At 48.8% G+C, this 21,093-nt stretch overlaps 2 protein-coding genes across 3 annotated transcripts; one reads left to right on the top strand and one right to left on the bottom strand.

Moving 5' to 3' along the window:
- The first annotated feature begins 1,883 nt into the window (after positions 1-1,883).
- LOC131081659 (uncharacterized) lies at positions 1,884-5,701 on the top strand. Its single transcript, XM_058020902.1, has 5 exons — positions 1,884-2,118; positions 2,635-2,877; positions 3,130-3,302; positions 3,543-3,660; positions 4,582-5,701. The coding sequence occupies exons 1-5, from the start codon at positions 1,885-1,887 to the stop codon at positions 4,840-4,842; spliced, it is 1,029 nt and encodes a 342-aa protein (XP_057876885.1). The 5' UTR covers position 1,884; the 3' UTR covers positions 4,843-5,701.
- An 840-nt stretch (positions 5,702-6,541) lies between these two features.
- Positions 6,542-19,506, bottom strand: ZC3H6 (zinc finger CCCH-type containing 6). 2 transcript variants are annotated; one of them, XM_058020475.1, is made up of 12 exons: positions 19,325-19,506; positions 15,537-15,717; positions 15,131-15,256; positions 14,319-14,574; positions 13,987-14,126; positions 13,782-13,898; positions 12,744-12,855; positions 12,119-12,228; positions 11,398-11,651; positions 10,440-10,942; positions 9,820-10,059; positions 6,542-8,958 (listed from the first exon to the last, which is right to left on the bottom strand). In XM_058020475.1, exons 1-12 carry the CDS (start codon positions 19,414-19,416, stop codon positions 7,457-7,459), a joined length of 3,633 nt encoding a protein of 1,210 aa, XP_057876458.1. In that variant the 5' UTR covers positions 19,417-19,506; the 3' UTR covers positions 6,542-7,456. The 2 variants fall into 2 exon arrangements, with proteins under 2 accessions (XP_057876458.1, XP_057876459.1); XM_058020476.1 differs by having other exon boundaries at positions 13,987-14,108.
- Positions 19,507-21,093: the final 1,587 nt, after the last annotated feature.

Genomic DNA, 21,093 nt, shown 5'->3' with positions numbered 1-21,093 from the left:
ACCATCGGTATGAGGGAATTCCTTGAGTTATCCATCCTGGAGCTGGCCAAGCAACAGGAAGGGTGTGAAGCAGCACTAGAACGCTGGGACCCCGAGGGATTCTCCTGGCACAGCACTCGCCTCATGGGCTGGGCACGCTGGGTGGTGGGAGCCTCCACCCGGCATGTGGACAGGACCACGGATCCCATCTTCAGGAATGGTTTGCTGGTGTGGGTGGAACAATTGGCCAAATCTATCCTGGAGCTGGGAGCAGTCACAGCCCTCATTCCAGGAAGGTTTTCCTGCCTCCAAAGCCGGGGTGCTTTTTCCCAGGCAGCCAGCTCCCTGCTGGACTCTGCTCTCCGTGTCCAAGCCGGGCTGGACGGCTCCAACCACCCAGAGATCCTCAGCCCGCTCCGGGAGCAAGTGCGGAGCACCAGGGTGGAAGAGGGGCTGGAGCTCAGCCCATCCCATGCTGGGACACGAACCAGTACGGATGAGGCAGCATTCCAAGGAAATATCCGAAGTCATCCATCTTCACCACCAGCTAACCCCCACCTGGATCCATGGAAAGGGGATACACACCCTGTCATCACAGCTCTCCTGGGAGCATCCCAGCCTGGTGACATGGACACTGTCCATGCTGCCTGCTCCATCCTGCTGGAGCTCTCTGAAGGATATGTGGAAGCAGCACGGGAAGCACTACCTGTGGCTGAACCCCCCCAGCTGCAGGTGCTGGAGCAGCACTGGGATATCAAAGCCCTTACCCCAAGGATCATCAGCCTGGCCATGGAAACGGCCCCTGGGCAGCTCCCTGCTCCAGGCAGGCTTCTCCAAATGGCACTCAGGCTCTCGGGAAGGATCCAGGAGACTCGGGAGTGCCTGGCAGCTGTGGCAGGCTCTTGGAATGGTCTGGCCCAGCAAGTGCTTGGATTTATCCTGTCAGGTGACTTTCCAAGAGGGAAGCAGGCTTTGGATGAGACCCTGCTGGGTTTAGCAGGAGCAGTGCAGGTGGCAGGAGGCATTGCAAGCGCAGCCTGCAGTAGGGAAAATCCCAATCCCTCTCATGTCCAGGAGAGCTTTCTGCAGCTCCAAGCCAAGTTTTCCCATGCTGAGCTGAACACCAAAGGGTTCCTGGAGAAGGCAGTGTCCTTCAGGGAATCCTGTGGGATGGAAAAGGCCATGCTGGAGCTGCACGGTGTCCGGTGGGCCATTGGCATGCGTGTCCTGCTGGATGCCATGGATCAGTTCGTGGGCAGGGATGTCCTGTTCCTGAGGGAGCTGAGCAGAGCCGTGAGGAACAAGGTTGGCCCACGGAGCCTCCTGGCTGCTGTGGCTGAGAATTCCCTCAGGTTGCAGGAAGCTGCCCGGCTCTCCTTCCTATCCTGCCCTGGAGACCACGGTGCCAGAGAAATCCTTGCACTCCGGGAGGAGATCCAGGTGCTCATGGAAGCGCTGCTGGATGTGTCCAACACCCTCCTGCACTCCCCACTGCCTACTGCCAGCCTGGCCACCCGCTTCGAGCTCCTGCAGAGGGACGTGGCCCTCAGGGCCAAGGCGTTGCTGCTCCACTTGGAAAGGGTCAACAAGAAACAGCTGCAGCTGATCCAAGATGTGGTTGGAGCAGCTCTGTCCCACCTCCCCCAAGAGGAGAGGCAGAGGAGCAAAGAAGGCTTTGAGGAGAAGGCAAATCAGCTCCTGGCTGATGTCCAGAGGGTCAGAAACACCCTCCAGGGTGCTCTGGGGGCCGGTGCTCAACTTACATCCCAGCCTGACCTCCTATCCATGGCTGACCACCTCCTGCTCCTCACGGCTGACCTGGTGGGAAGCGCCTGGCGGCACTTCCAGAGCCACCAGTACCCTGGGGATCCCCGCCAGGACCCTGGGGATCCCCACCTGGAAGGCATGGTGTGGTACTGGTCGGCCAAGGCTCACTACCTTGTCACACAGCTCTGGGGTATCCATGGAATTGACAGGGACACCCTGCGGTGCCTCACAGAATGCCTGCAGCGGGAACGCTCCCCAGGATCACCCAGCAGCACAGCTGGACACTCCCCAGCCCCAGAGCCCCCTGAGGCAGCAGGAATTCATCCATGCAGCAGAGGAGTGAGTGGAGCCGTGCAGGATGTGCGTGAACTGGTATGGGAGCTCTTTTCCCTGGCAGGGTGTTGGTCAGGGCTGTCCATCATTCCTGGTGCTCCCAGCACGGAGCAGGAATGCTGGCAGGGCCTCTGGAGGTCAGCAGGCCGACCCCGGGCCACTCAGGCAGCTCAGGTTGCTGGCAGCCCTGGATTCCTGGATATCCGATCAGCCAGGCTCTCCTACATCCATCCCAATCCATTTCAGAGGCAGAGAGGCTGTAGCTCTCCCTCACCTCCACACATTCCCTCTGGGAATACTAGCAACTCCATTCCCATGGGTGTCAGGAGCTGGGAAAGGCTTTGGCACAGACCCAGGTCCCTCAGCAAAGTGCTTTAGAGCACTCATTGGGCTGGGAATTCATTGCAAACTGTCAGCTTGCAGGACACCCCACTCCCATTTTGAGATGGCTCCAAGGGCTTTGGATTTAGGGAGAAGGGCTGGTGGAAGGTGGAGTGGACCCAGAAGGGGGTGGGCAGCTCTCCCACCAACTTTACTCACCAAAATCTCCTTCAGAAACATCCAGGTGGAGGAGAGCACTCGGCATCGCTGTGTCCACACATTCCAGGTCTGGAATCTGCTCCATTACTGCCCCGGCAGCACCAGGATCGCCCTTCCAGCACCTCCCCTGCAAAGCAGGAGAGAGCAAACTGTGACAAGTGGCAGGGTGGCCCCAGCAGGGTGTCCCAGGTGACCCAGGACATGGCCACGAGGAGGCTCCACATGGCTCAGTTCCTGCGCAGGAAGGGCCCCATTGCGGTAAGGCAGCGTTTCATCCCTCTAGTTTTCCCTTAGGATCATGGCAACTCCATCCCAAACCCAGCTCTTGGGACAGTGGCACCAGCTCTATTTATGCAAAATACTCCAAATTCCTTCCTCCTGGTTGGATGTGAGCTTGGCACCCTGTCCTTTCCTCAGGATCTATCTGAGCCTCCTGGACCTTCCCTGTTCTGCAGGAAAAGCTTTTTTTCCCTTCTCTCCCCAATCCCATTGATTTTTGTCCCGTTCCAGAGCAAGGAGCAGTATGTTGCATGTGCCAGGCAAATGGTTTCTGATGGGCAGGTGGTTGTTAAGTTTGGGAACATCCTTGCCAAGCACTGCCTGGACCAGAGATGCTCCATGGAGCTGCTCCGTGCCACTGAGCACACCCAATCCATCAGCAGCCAGCTCGGCATCGTGGCCAGGTGAGCTGCCAGCAGCTGGGATCACCTCTCCAAGGTGATCCAAGAGGGATCCCTTCTCCAAGGAATGTGGGTGGTGGTCTCCAGAGGTCCTAGGGGCGGTGGGTACTGTCCAAGAGTTGAGGAACAATTTGGAGGCCTCCCTTCTCTCCATGGGTTTCCCTGGGGACAAGCTGGGTTTGGAATAACACTGTCAGGATGTCCAATGTCCTTCCAATAAAATCCTTTGGAATGTTTTTGAAGGGTGAAAGCAGTGACTGGGGAGAGCAGGGCCTCCTCTGAGCTGCTGCTCAGCAACGTGCAGAACCTCATTCAAGCAGTGCAGCACGTCCTGAGGGCGGCCGAGGCGGCGTGTGTCAAAGTGAGTCCATCATGGAACCTGTCCTGGAATTATTTGGGTGGGAAGGGTTGCTCCAAGTCCCATCCAACCTGGCTTTGAGCAGTTCCAGGGATGGGGCAGCCATAGCTCCTCTGTGCCAGGGCAATTCCATGCTCTGGGAGTTTCTCATCCAGGTCTTTATATAGGAGCTGGGATCTGGCTGCTGTGGGACTCCAGCTGGAGCAGATATTTCTCATGGAATACTTTCATTCATCCCAGGCACTGACTGTCCTTGAAGTCACCTTTACCTGGTCCATTCCCCACTTAATTTTTGGATTGTAGAGCACCTTTATTTGGAATTAGTCCATGCTATCCTCTTTATTCCCAAAAGCCAAATTCCCAAGTTTCCCATGCAGCTGCCATCTACAGCCACCTGATCTGACTGTAAAGTCCATGGGAGCAGATTTTTCCTGAAAACAACTGGAAAACAAGTGCAAACAGCACCAGCCTCTGCCTGAGGCAGCATTTCCATCTGAATCCCATCCTCCTCTATAATCCTACTGCTTTTCCTGGGATCAGCATCTCTTTTTGAAGGAAACACGGATTTTTTAGAATTCCATTTGCTGAACAATCAGCCCCAAGGGTGACAAAGCTCCTCCTGTGCTTAATTAAACTTAGCACTTCTTCTATTTGCCCATTTTCCACTTTGCTGATGCTAAATTAATTACTATCTAGATCCCAAAGTCCTTTATGACCTGGAAATTTCCCTTTGGAAAATTCCCTGCTTATCAACAAACTGCCCTCCTTTCCTCTCCCTCTAAGAAGCTTTTGATGCATTCTGAAGCATTTTGAAGCATTAAGAGGTAGTGATGCCGTGTGGATCATGCACACATTGGCACAGCCAGACTTTTCCATAATTTAGGATGCACAGGGATATATTAAACCAATTCCTTCGTTCAACAGGGTTTGGGACAACCCCCAGCAGATCCTGAAGAAGAAGAAGTTGCTGCTTTCTGCCAGCAGTGGAGGAAAAATCTGACACAGCACAGAGCCAAGGAGGCTTTAAATTCCGACCGGGATGAATTAGGGCTCCGGAAAACTCGAGGGGCAAAGGCTGAGCCCACCCTGATGTCTCTGGTGCAAGAGCAACCCCCTCGGAGCAGGAATATCCCAAAGCATCCCAGTCCTAGGAAAGGACACACAGTTATGGACAGACATCTGTAAATCCAGAGGGGCTGCTTGTCCCAGTGCTGTTGGAAGCAGAGGAATACTTTGCAGCGTGAAGGATTCATGTTGGAGTTTTTCATTGTGGCAGGAAAATCTTGGAACAGGCTCCGTGGGGAGGCCAGGAATCTTCTGGTGAGTGTTTTACCCCCAGGTGGTGAGATGGGATGGACGGGGCTCTGGAGAATCCTGATCCAGTGGGAGGTGTCAGAGGTATCCCTGCCCATGGCAGGGGGTGGAATGGCATGAGTTAAGGTCCCTTCCCACCCAAACTATTCCAGGATTTTGAGATCCAGATGTGCTCAGGCTTTGTGACATCCTTCAGCCTTTCCTCCTTCACATATCCAGGGATACAGCAGTGGGGAGTGTTTTGTCTCACCTGCTGCCCCCGAGCCAGCAGATTTCTTCCCAAAATCCCACTCAGCCCCAGGATTCTCTCCTATCCAGAGTAAACATTCACTTCCCAAGATCACCCACCTCACAGCTTCCAGAGTATCCCAGACTGGTGACACTGCTGCTCCTCTATCCTGGCTCTCCACATCCATCCTTCCAGCCTCAGGATCACGAGTTGACTGATGGAAACTCTGCTCCATGCTGGAATCCTGCAGGAAAGGTGGAAGGGAGCCTCCCCTGTGGAATACACAATCCAACACCACAGCAGATCACAACTGGCTCCATGGTGGCTGCAGCCCATTCCAGCCCACCTTGGTGTCCCACCTGCATCCCAACCACCTTCCCCAGCCCAGGAATTCCATTACATGCATGGCAGCAAGGAATCTCCTCCATATTCCAAGAAAAAGCAGCAGCAGGCACACTGGAGACTCTGGGAAGCAATCTGCAATGGATAAAGCAGAGGAGGGAAGGAAACACACTTGGAGACAACAGGCTGTGAGGACTTACAGGCCTTTGTATCCATGTCCTATTCCCACACTATTTTTCCCTGCTGGTTTGGTTTTTGAGGAAAATCTTGACCAGCCACACCAGTGAGCAGAAGAAGAAATAACAGACTACTAATAAAGGACTAATGGGTTACTCTAAAATAACAACCCAGTTCCATGTCTATTCTCTACGTTTGCTACACAAAAAAAAAAAAAAAAATTAATGGAATCCATGCTCTGGCAAATCAGGAAGGCAAAGTGAAACCAGGAATGCCTTCGGAGATGCTTCCTCTGCTGTGCAGGAATCACAGGCTTCCCTTGGCTCATCCATGCAAGGCAAAACCTCAGAATTTGGGATAAACACTCTGCTGTCCCAGTGGAAACACCACTTGGCCAACAAACAAGAGGAAAAGGTCCATGACCATCACTTGGCTAAGAGAGAAACACGAGGAAAAGGTCCACCAAGGAAGAGACTTAAAGCAGAGAAAGCTTCCAAGGGGGTGGGAAGCAGATGATTGATTGAGAGGCTGGCACATTTTTATTGGAAAAGCAGCTGCCTAGGAATGGCTGCACTTCCTCTGGAGAAAAAGAAACCCTAAAGGCAGGACAGGAGGTCTGGAGGACAGTTGTGCTCTCCCATGCAAAACCCGGGGAATTCATGACATGCAGGATGTTCCATGATGGAAAATGGCAGTTCTCTCCATGAGACCTGGGGATCAGGTACAAGTTTATGTTAAAACCCCACAAACCATCCCAAAAAGCCCAGCTTTAGTCCCCTCCTCCCAGCTGCCACCGTATGCACACGGAGTCGTCACCAGGAATTAACTGTACCCTTTTTAATTGTTTTGTTAAAAATGTCGTCGAGACACCATGAATACAAGTACTGCAGTTACAGCCATACAAAAAAAGCAATACAAATTAAGCAGCTGAATACAAAAATACGTTGAAATACATGAACACCACAATGGAACTCGGAGCACTAAATCCCAATCGTGTAGGTGTGGAAAAAAATTAAATAAAAACCTTTTTTCTCGTATTAGACAATGTAGTTTTCTCCACTTCGAACAGTTACTTTTGCTAGTTATGTACTTCACAATTTCTTCTATGTACAGCATAGAATAAAATACTTTTAAAAGATATGACATTTTTCATCCTCAATATGTGATATAGTCTCTTTTACACTAATATTGACTGCAGGAATAAAAACTGTCCGTGTCTTACATCAACTCATTGGAAAAGGAGGAGCGACGCTTTCCTTTGAAATCATTTCCGTGAGGTTTTCCATCAGTTCAGGGGTTTGGCAGTCCTGGAACGGCATCTCTCCTGGGAATTCATGTACATAATATTGCTTGGATCTATACAAATGTGGCAATCGGATCTAAGTGGTGGTTGGGAAAGAGGCAGCTCACACATATACAGCTCTGGGAATTTTCCATGACTTATTTACAATGAAAGTGCTTTTCTCAGCTCTAACACGATCCGGGGGGATTGGTTTCCTTTCTACAGGTCAATTATTAGTCTCCCTGAAATTGGAAAGAAAAAGGATTCTCTAGAAAATACCACAGCTTTGCAAACACTCGAGCGTACTGGAGAACTGCGTGTGGTTCGGAGATTAGCAGCTGAAAAGTGGTGGGAATTATAATTTAAAAATAAATAAAGCCAAAAGAGGTAACCCAGGTACAAAACAGCAGAGAACTGCAATACCCACAATGGTAAAAAGACTCCAAAGCCGTCTGCTAACAAAACGGGGAAGCAGTTGGATCGAAAGTCTTGAAAACATCTTTCAAGGATTTATCATCCGACTCCCCGTTGGGATCGCTCTCCGGAGCCTGCGTTACCTGTCCGGGCTGCCTCACCTGCCTGGGGTCGCTGTACTGTGGCCGGATTAACCCCGACAGAGCCTGGATTGGGAGATTATGGACGGCAGGGGCAGCACTGGAGTGTTTAGCCTGAGATTTACTGGTGCTGTTGGCCTTGTCTGAAGCAGCTTCCGCTGATCCTTCCGTGGGTTTTTCCGTGTTGGAGGCAGCCTTCTGCTGGGACGCATCTTCCGCGAGACTCGGCTCATTTTTACTGGAATTTTTCAAAATGCTTTTTTTCTGGTTCTCTCCATTCTCTCCCGAACTGGCTGGAGCCGTGTCTGAGGATGAGCTGTGATCCCTGGGATCGTACAAACTGATCCCGCTCAGGATGGAGCCGGGAGTTCCCAGCCTAACACCACTGGATGATAATTTGGGCGCATAGGGAGGCAGAGCATCGGGGTCGGATTTCGGAGTCGTGGCTTCTGAGGGCTGGGATGAGCTGGCAGCAGCTCTGGCAAGCCGGGGGTCAAACTTGGGAGGGTGGGAATCCTTCCCAGCTCCGTGGTGAGTGTCTGCACTCGACAGTCTGTGGAGTCTGGGATCAACGTTCTTTTGCAAGCGAGGATCCCCCAGTTTGCTGGAGCTACTGGCATGGGAATCTGTGGATGGATCCAAGTAGCCACCCCGGCCCACGAGGCTGTTTTTGGCCTTGGCAGCGAGCCGGGGATCAGCTGGCATCGCGTTGGGGTGTGGATCGTTCTTCAGATTCCGCAGTTTATTCAGTCTCTGGTCAGCAATGAGTGGAGGGAGAGGTAAATTGATGGAAGAGACGGGGTCGGGTTTAGGCAGAGGGATTGGGAGCAAGTCCTCGGGGGCCCACACAATGTGCTTGGCAAAGTTGGGTTTCATCAGGGTCACATCCATCTTAATGTGGCTGAACTGCCGCAGCTGGGAGCGGGGATCCCGTAACGTGACGCCCGGCAGAGGCTCCAAGGGAATGAGGAAAGCTCGTTCCCTCAGCTCCCTCTCCGAGTCCTCCTCATCATCATCCAGCCCTTTCTGCTTGACCTTCACTCCGGCGTGGGCGTGGTGCAAATCCAGCTTGGCCCCGGCCAGGGAGGGGCCGGGATGGGCGCCCTCGCTGACCTTGTGCATCCGCGGATCGCGGGCCAGCCGGGGATCCAGGGACGCCGACTCCGAAGGTTTCCTGGGATTGGGCCTTGGAGACGCCCGGAGTCGCGGGTCAGCAGCCTGAGGCCCCACACCTTTGTCTTTTGCCAGCCTGGGATCCGTAGGCATCCCAAGCATGTGCTGCTCTGTGGAATGTTGTTGCCGATTCCTAAAGTTTTCGCTTTGTTTCTTTAAGGTTTTGAGGATTGATTTAACACTGCTCCCCTCTTCCTCCTCACTGCTGGAATACCAGTTGACATTGTCATCTAAAAATCAAAGAAATGCCACAAAATTTAGATTATTCCAGCAAATAATTCTTAAGAGAATCCAACACACTCTAATGGGAGTAAAATCAAACTGAAAAGATCTGATATAAAATCACTCCCACAACCTCAAATGACCAAAATCCATGTAATTAAAGAAATGCCATAACACAAAAACCTGGAGGGAGTGGAGACAGAATGCAACACAGCCTGGAAGTGTCTCCATATCCATCAATATTAACCTGGGAAAGTAACCTGCTTTCAAGCAATCCCTATCAGTGCTAGTACAAAAACCAATCTAAAATCTGAGTCTTGACAGGAGAAGGAAAAGTAAAATGGCCCCTTGCAGTGGTCTTTAATCCAGGTAAATTATGAATTTGCTGCCTTACTTAATCCAAATCCCAAAGTTTGTAGGAGAGGTTGAGATTCAGGAAGAGAAGAAATTACAGTATTTTATTTTAAAAGGATATCAGAGAAAGAAAAATGCTGCCCTATAGGAAACAGATCAAGAGGTGCAACTGAATAAATAGGATAGAGGATGCACTTCCAGTCCTGGCAGTGAGAAACAACCCCTCTGGTCCAACACAGGATTTTCCAAAGTAATTATCAACCAAAGGACCTTTTAAAAGTGCAACTATAGATCCAAAGATTATTCATTGGAGCCAGGATGGACTGAACCTACACTAAGATCCTAGAACAAGCTGGGAAGAAGAGCTGAAAATACTGAGCTGCTGCTGCTTCCAGTAACTATTCCCAGTAACTGGGGACAGTGACAATAACAGTAACATGACACGAGTCAACGTCAACCGATTTGCTGACCATGGCCTTCAAGAATGATGAGAATTCCAACCAAAGCCTGCCCACCTTCATCTTTGCTCATGGCCCTCTGGCCCTGGCTGCTGGCGGAGTCTCCATCCCGCTGGTGCTTCTGGCTGAGCCTGGCATACAGGGCCTTCTGCATGGCGGGCAGGAAGTCGGGCACGTTGATGCCCTGGTTGTGGCCCATGTGGCCGCCCATGCAGTCCGACTCGCTCCCGCCCGGATGCGACTCTGGAGCCATGAGGTGAGCCTGGTGATCCGTAAATTCCCCGTGCCATGCTCCATCTGCAGGACAAAACTCCAGTTAGCAGTTATCCTAGAGAAATGTTGATAGCTATAAACATGGAATCATGGAATGGACTGAGTTGGAAAGGAGCTTAAAGGACATCCAGTTCCATGCCGTGGCAGGGACACCTGCCCCTATCCCAGTCTGTTCCAAGCCACATCCAACCTGGCCTGGAACACTTCAAGGGATGGGGCAGTTTCCCACAGCTTCTCTGGGAAAACTCTGCCAGGGCCTCCCCACCCTCACAGGGAATAATTTCTTCCCAACATCCCATTTCACCTAAAGCATAACATGACTTAACAACACAAATGAGAAAGCCAGAACACTGAAGACATTCCAGGAAGCTCCTATCCAAAATTCATCCAGCAGATGTCCTTACCTCCAGAATTATTGGCTGGCTGGAAGTTGTGTACAGCTTGGTGGGAATAATAGTTGTCATAGAAGTCAGCCGGGTTCTGCATGGGCTCGTACTCGCCGGGCATCTGCTGGTACTGTGGCCCCGGGGGGCAGTGATTGTCCCTTGGCATGTTCACCATGTGTCCCTGCACTCCAGGGGAATTGTAGGATCCTCCCATTCCTGGCGGGGTGAGGGGTGGCCCACCCTGCTGGCCCTGCATGGGCATTCCAGTCTGGTTCTGCGGGCCCATGTACCCCGGGGGAACGCCCTGCATGGGGGGGCTCTGCGGCATTCCCGGCCCCTGGGGGCCTCCGCAGGGATGGTGCCCAGGAGAGCCGGGGTGCATCGGGGGCCCGTTGTGTCCTTGGGACATGCCAGGACCTGGCCCGGGACTCGAGCCTGGATTGTACATGTGCTGGGAATGGGGGTCGTTGCCCTGGAACGGCGGCCGCGGGGGTGACCCGCTGTTGTAGAAGGTTGGTGGCCTGGAAGCAGAAGAAAAACAAAGAATCAAATTTTGGACCTACAAACACCAACAGTTGGCTCTCTTTGCCCCCTCCCACTCTTATTTGATCTGACACTGGATAAAATTCCCAAAGGAGCATTAATTTCCAACTACACCCATTCCACATTCTTTTAACTTGGCCAAAACCACATTTTTTCCAATATTTGCTCATCTCCATCAGTTTTGCCCAAGAAAAAGCCAACTACAAAAAGACTGGAGCAGGGAACAAACAGCTCCACCTGCAGATGGAGATGCAAACCAAGAGTCAACTTCTGAAAGGTCAGGCCTAAGTTCCTTTCTATGGAAACTATGAAATAATCCTGGTATCAAGTATCTGGCAGATGCTCAACTTAGCCCAGAATCCTGATAGGAACAATGATTAAAGATTCCGTGATAAATATCTAGAAGAGTTCTCCTCAGAATTCCAACACCTACTTCTTCCCAATTTTGTGTGCCAAATCCACAGTGGGCTTCACAACGATTTCAAAAAGAGATGGGATTTTCTTATAATCTCCTGAAGGATCTTGGTAATTCTCCATGTCAGACTCGGAGAAGGGATATTGCTCCGGGGGGGTTGGCAGGAGTCCGACCCCCGGCGGGGGTTTGGGAAGGGGAACGATGCCCCGCTTCCGGAGTTCCTCCAGCTCCTTCTCATCTTCATTCTGGGGTTCCTCCTCATTATTCAAAACCTGCAACAAAGCCATGTGGCAAACAGTCAATGAGTTTTCCAGTATTCAATTTAGTCTTGTGCCTTTTATTGAAATATGATTTCCATATTTAGATAAATAACTTTTCTGTTATTTGCTACAATACTGCTGGATAGTGACATCCAACTCAAAGGAATTCTAAACCCATTTTTGGGAGTTGTTTTTCAGGACACCAAATCCCAGCCAAGAAAATACTTCTCTATTTCAGGAAGGAACAATTTCCCACAAGTCCACTTAGTTCAAAGAGGTGTGGAAGGAGTTATTCCAAGATTCCTCAAGTGTTGGATTCCCACCCCTTTTCTTTAAAGGCCTGGTGGGCAGTGACTGGAGAGGGAATATCCCAATAAAGCAGAGCTCAGGGTTTCCCAAAGCACATGGAAAAGGCTCTTCCATCCCTTCCCTACTCTGAATGCAGCAATCCCAATATTCCCAGTATCTGGATCGCTCACCTTATCCAACAACTCCTTGGTTTCTGCAGTCAGGGGCGCGTGAGAGAATTTGCATTTATCTCCTTGATAACACTTTGCTCCTGTGTGGTAGAACTTGCAGGGGAATTCATGTGAGGAAGGAATTAAGGATTTTTAACAGTTTGGGAAGGTTGTAAAATCCAGCTGGCAGCTATCCCTCAATTCTTCAGCAGGAATTTATCTTTATGGTAGGAATTTTGGAAGCTAACAACCAACTTACCTCAACTTCCATTTAAAATTCTCCTAAAAATGACATTTCTGTGGCCTTCAGATTTAATTTTGCAATTGTGATTAAAAAGGGAAAGGTCTCAATTCCAGAGGAAAACACCAAAATAATGACAAATAGGAAGAGATCAGGGTCTTAAAAGTGTGGATAAATGTATCTAAAATTCCTGGGATTTTATTTTTGAAAAAGTTACAAATCAGTAATTTTATATTTATTTTTTTCCTCTGAAGTATTTGAGAAAAAGAATCTTGTAATTAATCTATACAGTAGATGGTAGAGTCTCTTAAAAAACATTCACCGTCACAAATCCTTTTTATCAAAATAAATAGAAATAAAATAATATAAATTTCAGGTGAATTTAGAAGTACTTTTAAAGGATATTGTGCAAATAAATACAGTTCTCTCCTTTGGTGCAGTAACCCTGGATGTAAAACTTACAGATTTCCTTTTTCTTTTCAATCTCTGCATCATGATCAAATTTACACTGTTCACCCTATAAATAAATTGGAAAAAAACAAAACAAGGAAAAACCATTATCCATCTGAAACGCTGAGTAATTTAATCCCATAGTAATAAGAACATCCTCCTCAGTTGAATTTAGATTTTTCATCTTTACCAACATTAAATTCCATTATAAGCAGTAAAAGCTGTAAATAGAGGGGGTCTGGACATAGAAAAAATTCTTGGATTGGAATTCAAAGGAATAGATGGAATGGTGACAGAAAACAATTCCTGTTCTCTGCCTTCACCTAGGAATTTGCATTAAAAAGGCAGTGAAATTATATTTTACTGAATTGCTTTAATATATTCTATTATTCTTTAGGATTATTTTGCTGGATGGGGGTTTAAGTATTTTTTTTAGGATTTATTTTCCTGAAAAAGACACCGAGTGCTCTTTCAGTCTCTTCTAAAACTGAAGGTGGCAGCAAATAGTCATCTGAGCCAAAAGTATTGAAAGGCAGCAAGGAACACAACATTTCACTTTTATTTCTACCATTTGGGTTAGAAACAGTAAATTCCACTGCTAAATCCCAAGGAACCAAATAAAAGTGAGAAGCATTCAGTGGTTGTGTTTTCTACCAATCCCACTTTTTAAAGTTTAGCACCACAAAGCAATTCCTTCAAAGTTCCCAAATCAACAGGAAATAATTTAATATATTCAGGAATTGATGCCTATTTAGATTCCAGACTTGTGAGAAATTGTGTCATTAATACATTATCATTCTCAGAGTAAGTTTAGGATGTTTTTATTAATAAAAATGTAATTTTTTATTAGAATTTAAATCAAAGTATGTAACGGAAGGGGATGCTTTTCCACAAATAATTCCATCAAGAAATCCTCAGCACATCAGAAATCAAAATACTGAGTTTCAACACCCAAGTTTGCTAAAAATTTATTTAAAAAACAATTAAATTTACCTTAATGCACCTCCCTTCAAGGAAGTATTTACAGATCTGTTTGCCCTTGTGCTCCACTGTGTGCTGGTTGATGAACTCCTGGCTCATATTAACCCATTTCTTCACTGGTTTGCCATCCTGGAAAAAATAAATCCACATTTTATCAGCTCCTTTTTGGAGCAGTGGTGATGCAGAGGTTGGGAATAAGGCCTGGAATTGCAGGTACCTCATGGAAGCCATCGGATCCTTTATTGCCGCCTCTGCCCCTGCCGCGATCTTTGCGCTTCAGTTTCTTTTGCATTCCACGCCCCCTTCCAACATTGTAGTTGTTCCCTCGTTGGGAAATGCCTGGAAAACAGGAATAACCTCTTAAAAGGATCACAGAAATTAAGGGAAAATGGTTCTTTCATGGCATCAAAGAGAGACAAATGGAATGAATTACATTTATACTTCTGGAAATGTTATTTCTGACCAGCCAGAATATCCCAGGTAAACCATTCCTGGCAGCTTCCCTCCTCCAGGTCTCCACCCCAAAAATGCCACCAAAACTCCCCTTACCTTTCTGGATCCCTTTCATGCCCTGTTTCTTCACTGGTTCCTTTGGGAACGGAGGTCCCAAATCCCCACTGGAAGTCTCCTTAGCTTGTCTGTACTGTTTGAGCTGGTCAGCAAAATCCTCATCCTTTTCCTCCTCGTTGTAATTGCCAAAGTTTTCATCACTGTAATGACTGTAGTTGTCATATTCCTTACTTTTGACATTTTTTTTATGCTGCATTTTCTGGGAACTCATGTAATTCCCTGACACGTGTCCATGCTGTAAGGAAAGGGATTGCATTAGGAAGCATTCCGTATTTCCAAACCCCAGCCCTCCAAACTGCTCTAAAAATCTATTTATGGGGCTGTTTTATCATCTCCAGATTTGCCCCCAAAAAAAAGCATCAATAATACAGGGAATATCAGTTATTCAGGAAAAATTAATAATTTTAATTCACCAGCTGAGAAAAGCCAAGAAAACGGAGCTCCTAAAAAGCAGAATTAACTTTAGATACTGAGAAGTGGCTTTTCAAGAGGTTTTTTTCTGAGTCCAGCCTAAATCCAGTGCAGGCAATAAAAAGACTCCTTAATAATAAAAGATTCCTTAATTCCTGACGCCTGATGGAAGAAAAATTGATATCAGGCTTATTTTCTACCACAGATCCTGCTTTACATCTGGGAATCTCCTCAGGGAGATGAGAACTGGATGTGCTTCCAGAAATCCAGGAGAACAGGCACAGGGATGGAGCCAAACTTCCAAACTCACACTGTTTATATTTGTATTTTTGGAATGTCACCTCAATAAGGACAAGAGGAATGAGTTTGAAACTTCCTACCTGACTGAAGGAGGAATCATAATCCCTGTAGGAAGAGCTGCTGCTTTTTTTGTGGGGCCTTTCCGTGCGCTCCATGTCAGAGTCGTGGCTGTAGTCGGAGCTGTCATCGCTGGAAGGGGAGTTATGCTAGAAAACACAACAAAAAATTTGTGAATTTGGAGGAAATCATCTTCTTTCCATAAATATATGAGCACAAAAGTGATAAATTTACATTGTGTATCTTATCCTAAAAACTCTCAAATCCCTCTGGTTCAGCTTCCAAGCCCTGTGCCTAACTTTGAACATTTAAGACCAGTTTAAGTCTTACATTTTAATTCCTTTGCCAATTTCTTGGATCCTTGTCCTGGACACCCATGAATCAAATCAGAACTATCACAACTTCCAAAATGTTGGGTTTTTTCCTAACCTTATGCTTGTCCCGTCTTCTCCTTTTGGATTTTTTCTTTTCCTTCTCTTTTTTGCGTTTTTTCCGGGATTTCCTGTGGCCTTTCTCATTTTTCTGTTTATCGTCCCCTTTTGAGCCATGTTCCTTTACATCCTCATAGGCTGCATCATCTATTTCCCCATCTTCCAGCTCTCCATCTTCCCTGAAAGAGGGATACCAGGAAGACAATAAAATTCCATGTTATCATCCAGCTCACCTGTCACTGGAAAAAAACAGTTAAAAAGTCTGAAGCAACCCCAAGCTGTGATTTTTGGGATAAATGGATATGCCAGGGAAAAGACATAACTGCTGTATGACCTGGAATTTCTTGGAATTACATTAATGAAATAACACTGGAACATTATTATCCCTGAAACACCTGCAGCTATCCCAAAAATCCAATTAAGTTTTGATGATACCAGTTAAACTCATTCCCTCAAGGATCAATTAAAATATCCTCTTCCATAAAATACCTACAGAAAATGCTCCTTGGGGACAAAGTTGTTCCCATGTCCCAGTTCCTCTGGGAATTACACTCATGGATTTCCACTTTTGGGATGCATCCAGGACTGGAATAACTTTCCAGGTAAACCAGCCTCAGTAATACAATCCCTTGGATTGCATGGCAGAGGGAAGATTACAGAAGCCCTCTAATTTCTAAATTCTTTCCACAACATCCAAGCATTTTCCAAGGACTGAGCTTCAAGAATGTAAAAAAGGAGGTGAGGAAAGGAAAAAGAAGGAAAAATCTAACAACTGGATAAATATGGATTGAAAAGATAATGGTCAAATACACCATTTCTTGGAAAGTATGTTATTTTTCAAGTAAGTGCCAAGGGAGGAATTATCTTCTGGTTTAGCTGCTTTTATTCCCATTTAAATCCCAAACTGGAGCTGTGCAGCAGGAAGGGAGAGCAGAACCTCCTTTTCAGGAGTTCCCCCCCTCTCCCACAACCTCCAGATACTTGGGAGCTGGATATGAAAACAATCCCAGAAAACATTCCCCGTGTCTGAGGGCATTCCTAGAGCAGCCCTCAAATGGATCAGAAAGGCACAGAAGCCAAATGATCTTCCAGGGAAAACCAACTTGATGAAATCCCTAGGCAGTTCCACAAATGTTTGGGAAGGGAGAATAAAAAAAAACGCAATTCTGGTATTTTAATTTAATTTCTAACCTTTAAACCTGGATTTTACCTCCCCTTCTTTGACCTTATTTCAGGTCACCCTTAAAAATAGAATTCCTTATGCCCAAAGAAGATTTACTCCAGAAGCTCCTTAAGTCCAAGATCCAAACCCAGGATGCATTTTCTGAAATATTCTGGGAATCTTTACTTTCAATCATTATTGAGGATTTCATTCCCCATAATTTCATTTAAAATTTTTACTTTAGGTTAAAATTCCCTGATGGCTAAAATTCCCCAAATTTTGATACTAAGGTGCTGCTTAAGAAATTAGCAATTAATAAGAAAAGTAACTCCAAATAACAGAGAATTTTCAGTGGGAAAATCAAACAAAAGCAGAGGGTGGCTGGGAGCAGTAAAAAGTGAAAGTAAATTAATTTCAAGCTATTTTCTGGGAAATCTGGCACTGATTTGTGTGTAAATAAACTCGCCTCCAACTTATTCCTTACCCTGCCATGGATTTACCCACACAGAACCAGGAAATCCTCACAAAATCCTTGCAGGAAAAATCTGTCCAGGACCCCTGTGCTGGAAGGCTCAGGCCCTTCATCACCAAAATATTATCAACAACAGGAATTAACAAAAACTAATTAAAGAACATTCCTGTCTTGAGAAAACTGCATTAAAACCTTCCAAACTGGAATATGCAAAGTGTGGACAGACAGGGGTTTTTAAATTATTTTTTACTAAGTAATTATCATTCAACAGAGCAGCTCAAATCAAATTATTAACAGAATTCCTGCTGCACAAATTGATTGGGAATCATGAGGTTGCCAGTATGGGTGTTCCCTGCAGTGAACTGGTTTTACTGGTCCTACATTTGCACACCTGAGGTTACACAAAAACTTTGGAGTTGGGCCTTTTTGAAGTGAATGAACTCATTTTACAGAGCTAAAGTTTTAGAAAAAGTGTAAGTTATCATCTCCCAGGTCGTGTGTATTGTTGCTCTTCACCTCATTAATTAAAACATTATAAAGCAACACTTGTAAATTACAATTAATTAGGTTGTTAGGTGGCACTTATTGGCTCTATTTCACAATTACCAGTGTCACAACTGGTTGTACTGGTGGGAACAGCTGGTGAGAGGATGAGAACTCCAAGCTGGAAAAACTCTGCTCCCAGCACTACCCGGAGTCACTCGGGCTTGTCCTCAAGGATTTGAGAACTCCAGATATTTTCAATCCCTGAAACAGTGAAAAGTCACAGCCTGATTGCAGGAACTCCACAGCACAGCTCTGCCCCAGCTCCAGAGATCCCAGTGGATTCCTGGTGTGCGCTCAGCTCGGCAAACAGAGCACGACACAACTTCCACCCTTGGCCAAGGACAAGCAGGGAGGGGAAAACAAGAACTGGGAGCTCTGGGCTCTGCCTTGGACTCCACTGAAGCCCAGGCCCATTTCAGGGATCACTTCCCGAGGACAAGCAGGAAGTGGAACACAAACACAAGCACCACCAGCTCTGGGCTCTGCCCTGACCCTTGCACTCAATCCCAGGAGCATTTCCCAAGGACAAGCTGAAAGGGGAAAACAAGAACCAGCAGCTCTGGGCTCTGCCCTGACCCCTGCACTAAACCCGAGGAGCATTTTGGGACCACTTCCCAATTTATAACACAGAACTCGGGACTCTTTTCTCCAACAAGGAAACAGTTTTGCATTTACCCACAAGCCTTTTTTTTGTTTGTTTTTTTGTCTACTTGTTTTTTCCCCAGTGTTTCCTGGTCCTCTGAAGTACCACAAACGGTTGTGGAGCTGTGTGGGGGGAGGCCAAGCTCTGGCAATGCCAAAATCTCGGCGTTTTTAACTCCTGCAGCTTTGTCAGGAACGCTCAGGGTAGGTGTAGGCTCAGGCTCTGGTAACTGCCACCCTGGCACAGTATTTTTGGAACTAGTTAGGAAGGCCAGAGCTGCCTGGAGAAAGGATTTGAATTTCCAGCAGCTGCAGGAGAGAAAGGAGGGAGGGAAGGAGGGAGGGAGCAACAGAGGTCCTTTCACCAGGAACAGGACTCTGCGTTTCTGCGCATGGGGATTGAGAGGTGGCAAAGATAACGTCAGTCAGCCCTTAATCTGCATAAAAAAGATCCAGTTAAATGTGTAAGGTGGAATCTGGCAAGAAAATGACGTTAAATATGGCTCTAGTGAGAGATTGTGGTATCAACAAAAACAGCCAAAAATAAAAAACCCGCCCAACTCGGAGCACCCTTTCCTGCCTGAGACAGAGAACAATGGTGACATTCAACAGACACCCCCTGGAAAGTGCAATTTATGGAAAGAATGGCAAACAGCCCCCCTTCCCAGCCAGAATAAATCAATGAAGATGTAAAAACGCATGCATTCCAAAAGGAAAAATTAAAATCTTACTAAGAAAATGCACTTTTAATGCAGTGACACCCCCCCTCCCCAATTTGCATTCCCCACCACCACCACCCCGCTCCAGCCTGAAGGTGACCTGCCCCCCAAAAACATCGTTAACCCCCTCAGGCACATTAACAGAGCATCATCATCATCATCAGCATCATCATCATCATTACCAGCATCACCCCACTAAGTACCACCATTATGAGAAGCGGAGAGAGAGAAGAATGTTACTCGACCTTTCGTCCCCTGCATGTTGCCTGTCAGAGTCGGGCATGTTTGGGTCAAGAACTGGGTTTGGGGGTTTGGAGAACAGGCTTTCAAAGGCCATTGTGCCTGGCTGTGGTGTGGTGAGGAGGAGGAGGAGGAGGGAGGTGGAGGAAGGCAGGGCCCCGCCGCTGCCCGCGGTGCGGAGCGGCGGGAGGAGGCGGCGGCGGCGGCGCGCACGGCCGCGCTGGGGGCGGCTCGGTGAGGAGGAGGAGGAGGGCCGGGCCCCTCAGTGAGGAGAGATGATGAAGGTTTGCACTCACGGTTACTTAGTGAGACACTAACGGGCACTCAGCGCCCGGGCCCGGCCGCCCCGCGCGGGCGCTGCGGGGAGGCGGTGGCGGCGGCGGCGGCTCGAGCGGCAGCCCCGGGGCACAGGAGAGCGGGAGGACACACACACGGGGGGAGGGAGGTGCTGCTGGCCGGAGATGGCGGCCCTAATTCTTCCTTACAAACATGGCGCCCGCGCGAGGCACTCGCACAAAATGGCGGCGGCGGCTGAGGGAAGAGAAGGAGGAGGAGGAGAACGGCGGCAGCAGCAGCGGCGGCAGCGGCCCCCGGCGCTTTGCCCGCACACGCTCGCTCAGCGCCCGCGGCCCGCACGCGCCGCCGCCGCCGCCACAGCGTCTTCCGCGCCCGCCGGGGCCGCGATGTCGTCGCGTCCCCTCACGCCGCCGCCGCCGCCCGCCGCGCTCCTCCTCCTCCTCCGCCGCGGCCCTGGGCCCGCCCCCCCCGCGCGCCGCCATTGGCCGCGGCCGCTGCGTCTCGAGCGCCCATTGGCTCCTCGCCACGCCCGTCAACCCCGCAGCGTCGTCACGCGCGGGCCCCGCCCTCCTCCGCTTCCCCTCGGCCGCCGCCGCCGCCGTGCGCGCGCGAAGGGGGCGGGGCCTCGCCGCGCGTGCTGTCACGTGCTCCGCGCCCGTCACGTGGTGGCGGCGTCCCCCCGGGAATGGTGGGGGAAAAAGGGAGGAAAAGGGAGGGAAAGGGGGAAAAGGGCGGCGGCTTCCGCCTGCCGAGAACCGGGACGGGCACCGGCAGCGGGAATGGGCCTCCCCTCCCGCCACTGCGTCATGGCCGCCGCCCCCCCTCCCCTCCTCACGCACTGCGAGCAGCGCCCCCTGGCTGCCGGTGCGTGTGAGGGGAACCGACCCGTGCGTCATTAATTAGTGACGCTCCTAATTAAACAGAGAACGTGTGTCCCCAGGGCGGGACAAAAGCGGTGCCTGGAGTCGCTGTCGGGGTCAGGGCGTGACAAAAACCGGGATAAAGCGGTTCCAAGACAGTCACTTAATAAAAATGCGGTGGGCGAAGGGAAGACGTGTTTGTCAGAGTCACTTCAATGACGTTTAATCAAACTTCCCCGGGAAAAGTTGCATTTGTATCTTGTATATTGTCCTGCCTTTCGAGGCTTTTCAGGATACGGGGCTCAGCTTTTTCCAGTGCTAGCGACCGAATAAACTTTATAAAAACAGGGCAGAACACTCGCATGGATTCTCGTGGGATTCCGGGCGGGAGGAGCCTCAGATCCTTCAGGGAAGAGTCATTTCCCTTGGGCCTCACACACCTGAGCAAAGCAAACAGGACGCTGATCATCAGGGAAATCAGGCAAATCCAAAGAAAAGGCTGGAAAACACCATTCCTACAGGGGATGAGGTTGTGGTGGCTGGGGAGCATCATTAGGGTTACTTAGGACTAATTAGCCCAATCAGCACAGGTTGAGCCTTGGAGCTGATACCCACAG

The sequence above is a fragment of the Melospiza georgiana genome, chromosome 3 (genome assembly GCF_028018845.1).
Source record: "Melospiza georgiana isolate bMelGeo1 chromosome 3, bMelGeo1.pri, whole genome shotgun sequence".
In the NCBI taxonomy this organism is placed as follows: Eukaryota; Metazoa; Chordata; class Aves; order Passeriformes; family Passerellidae; genus Melospiza; species Melospiza georgiana.
Note: the sequence above shows the minus strand (reverse complement) of the source record. Positions and strands in the feature narration are given on the sequence as shown.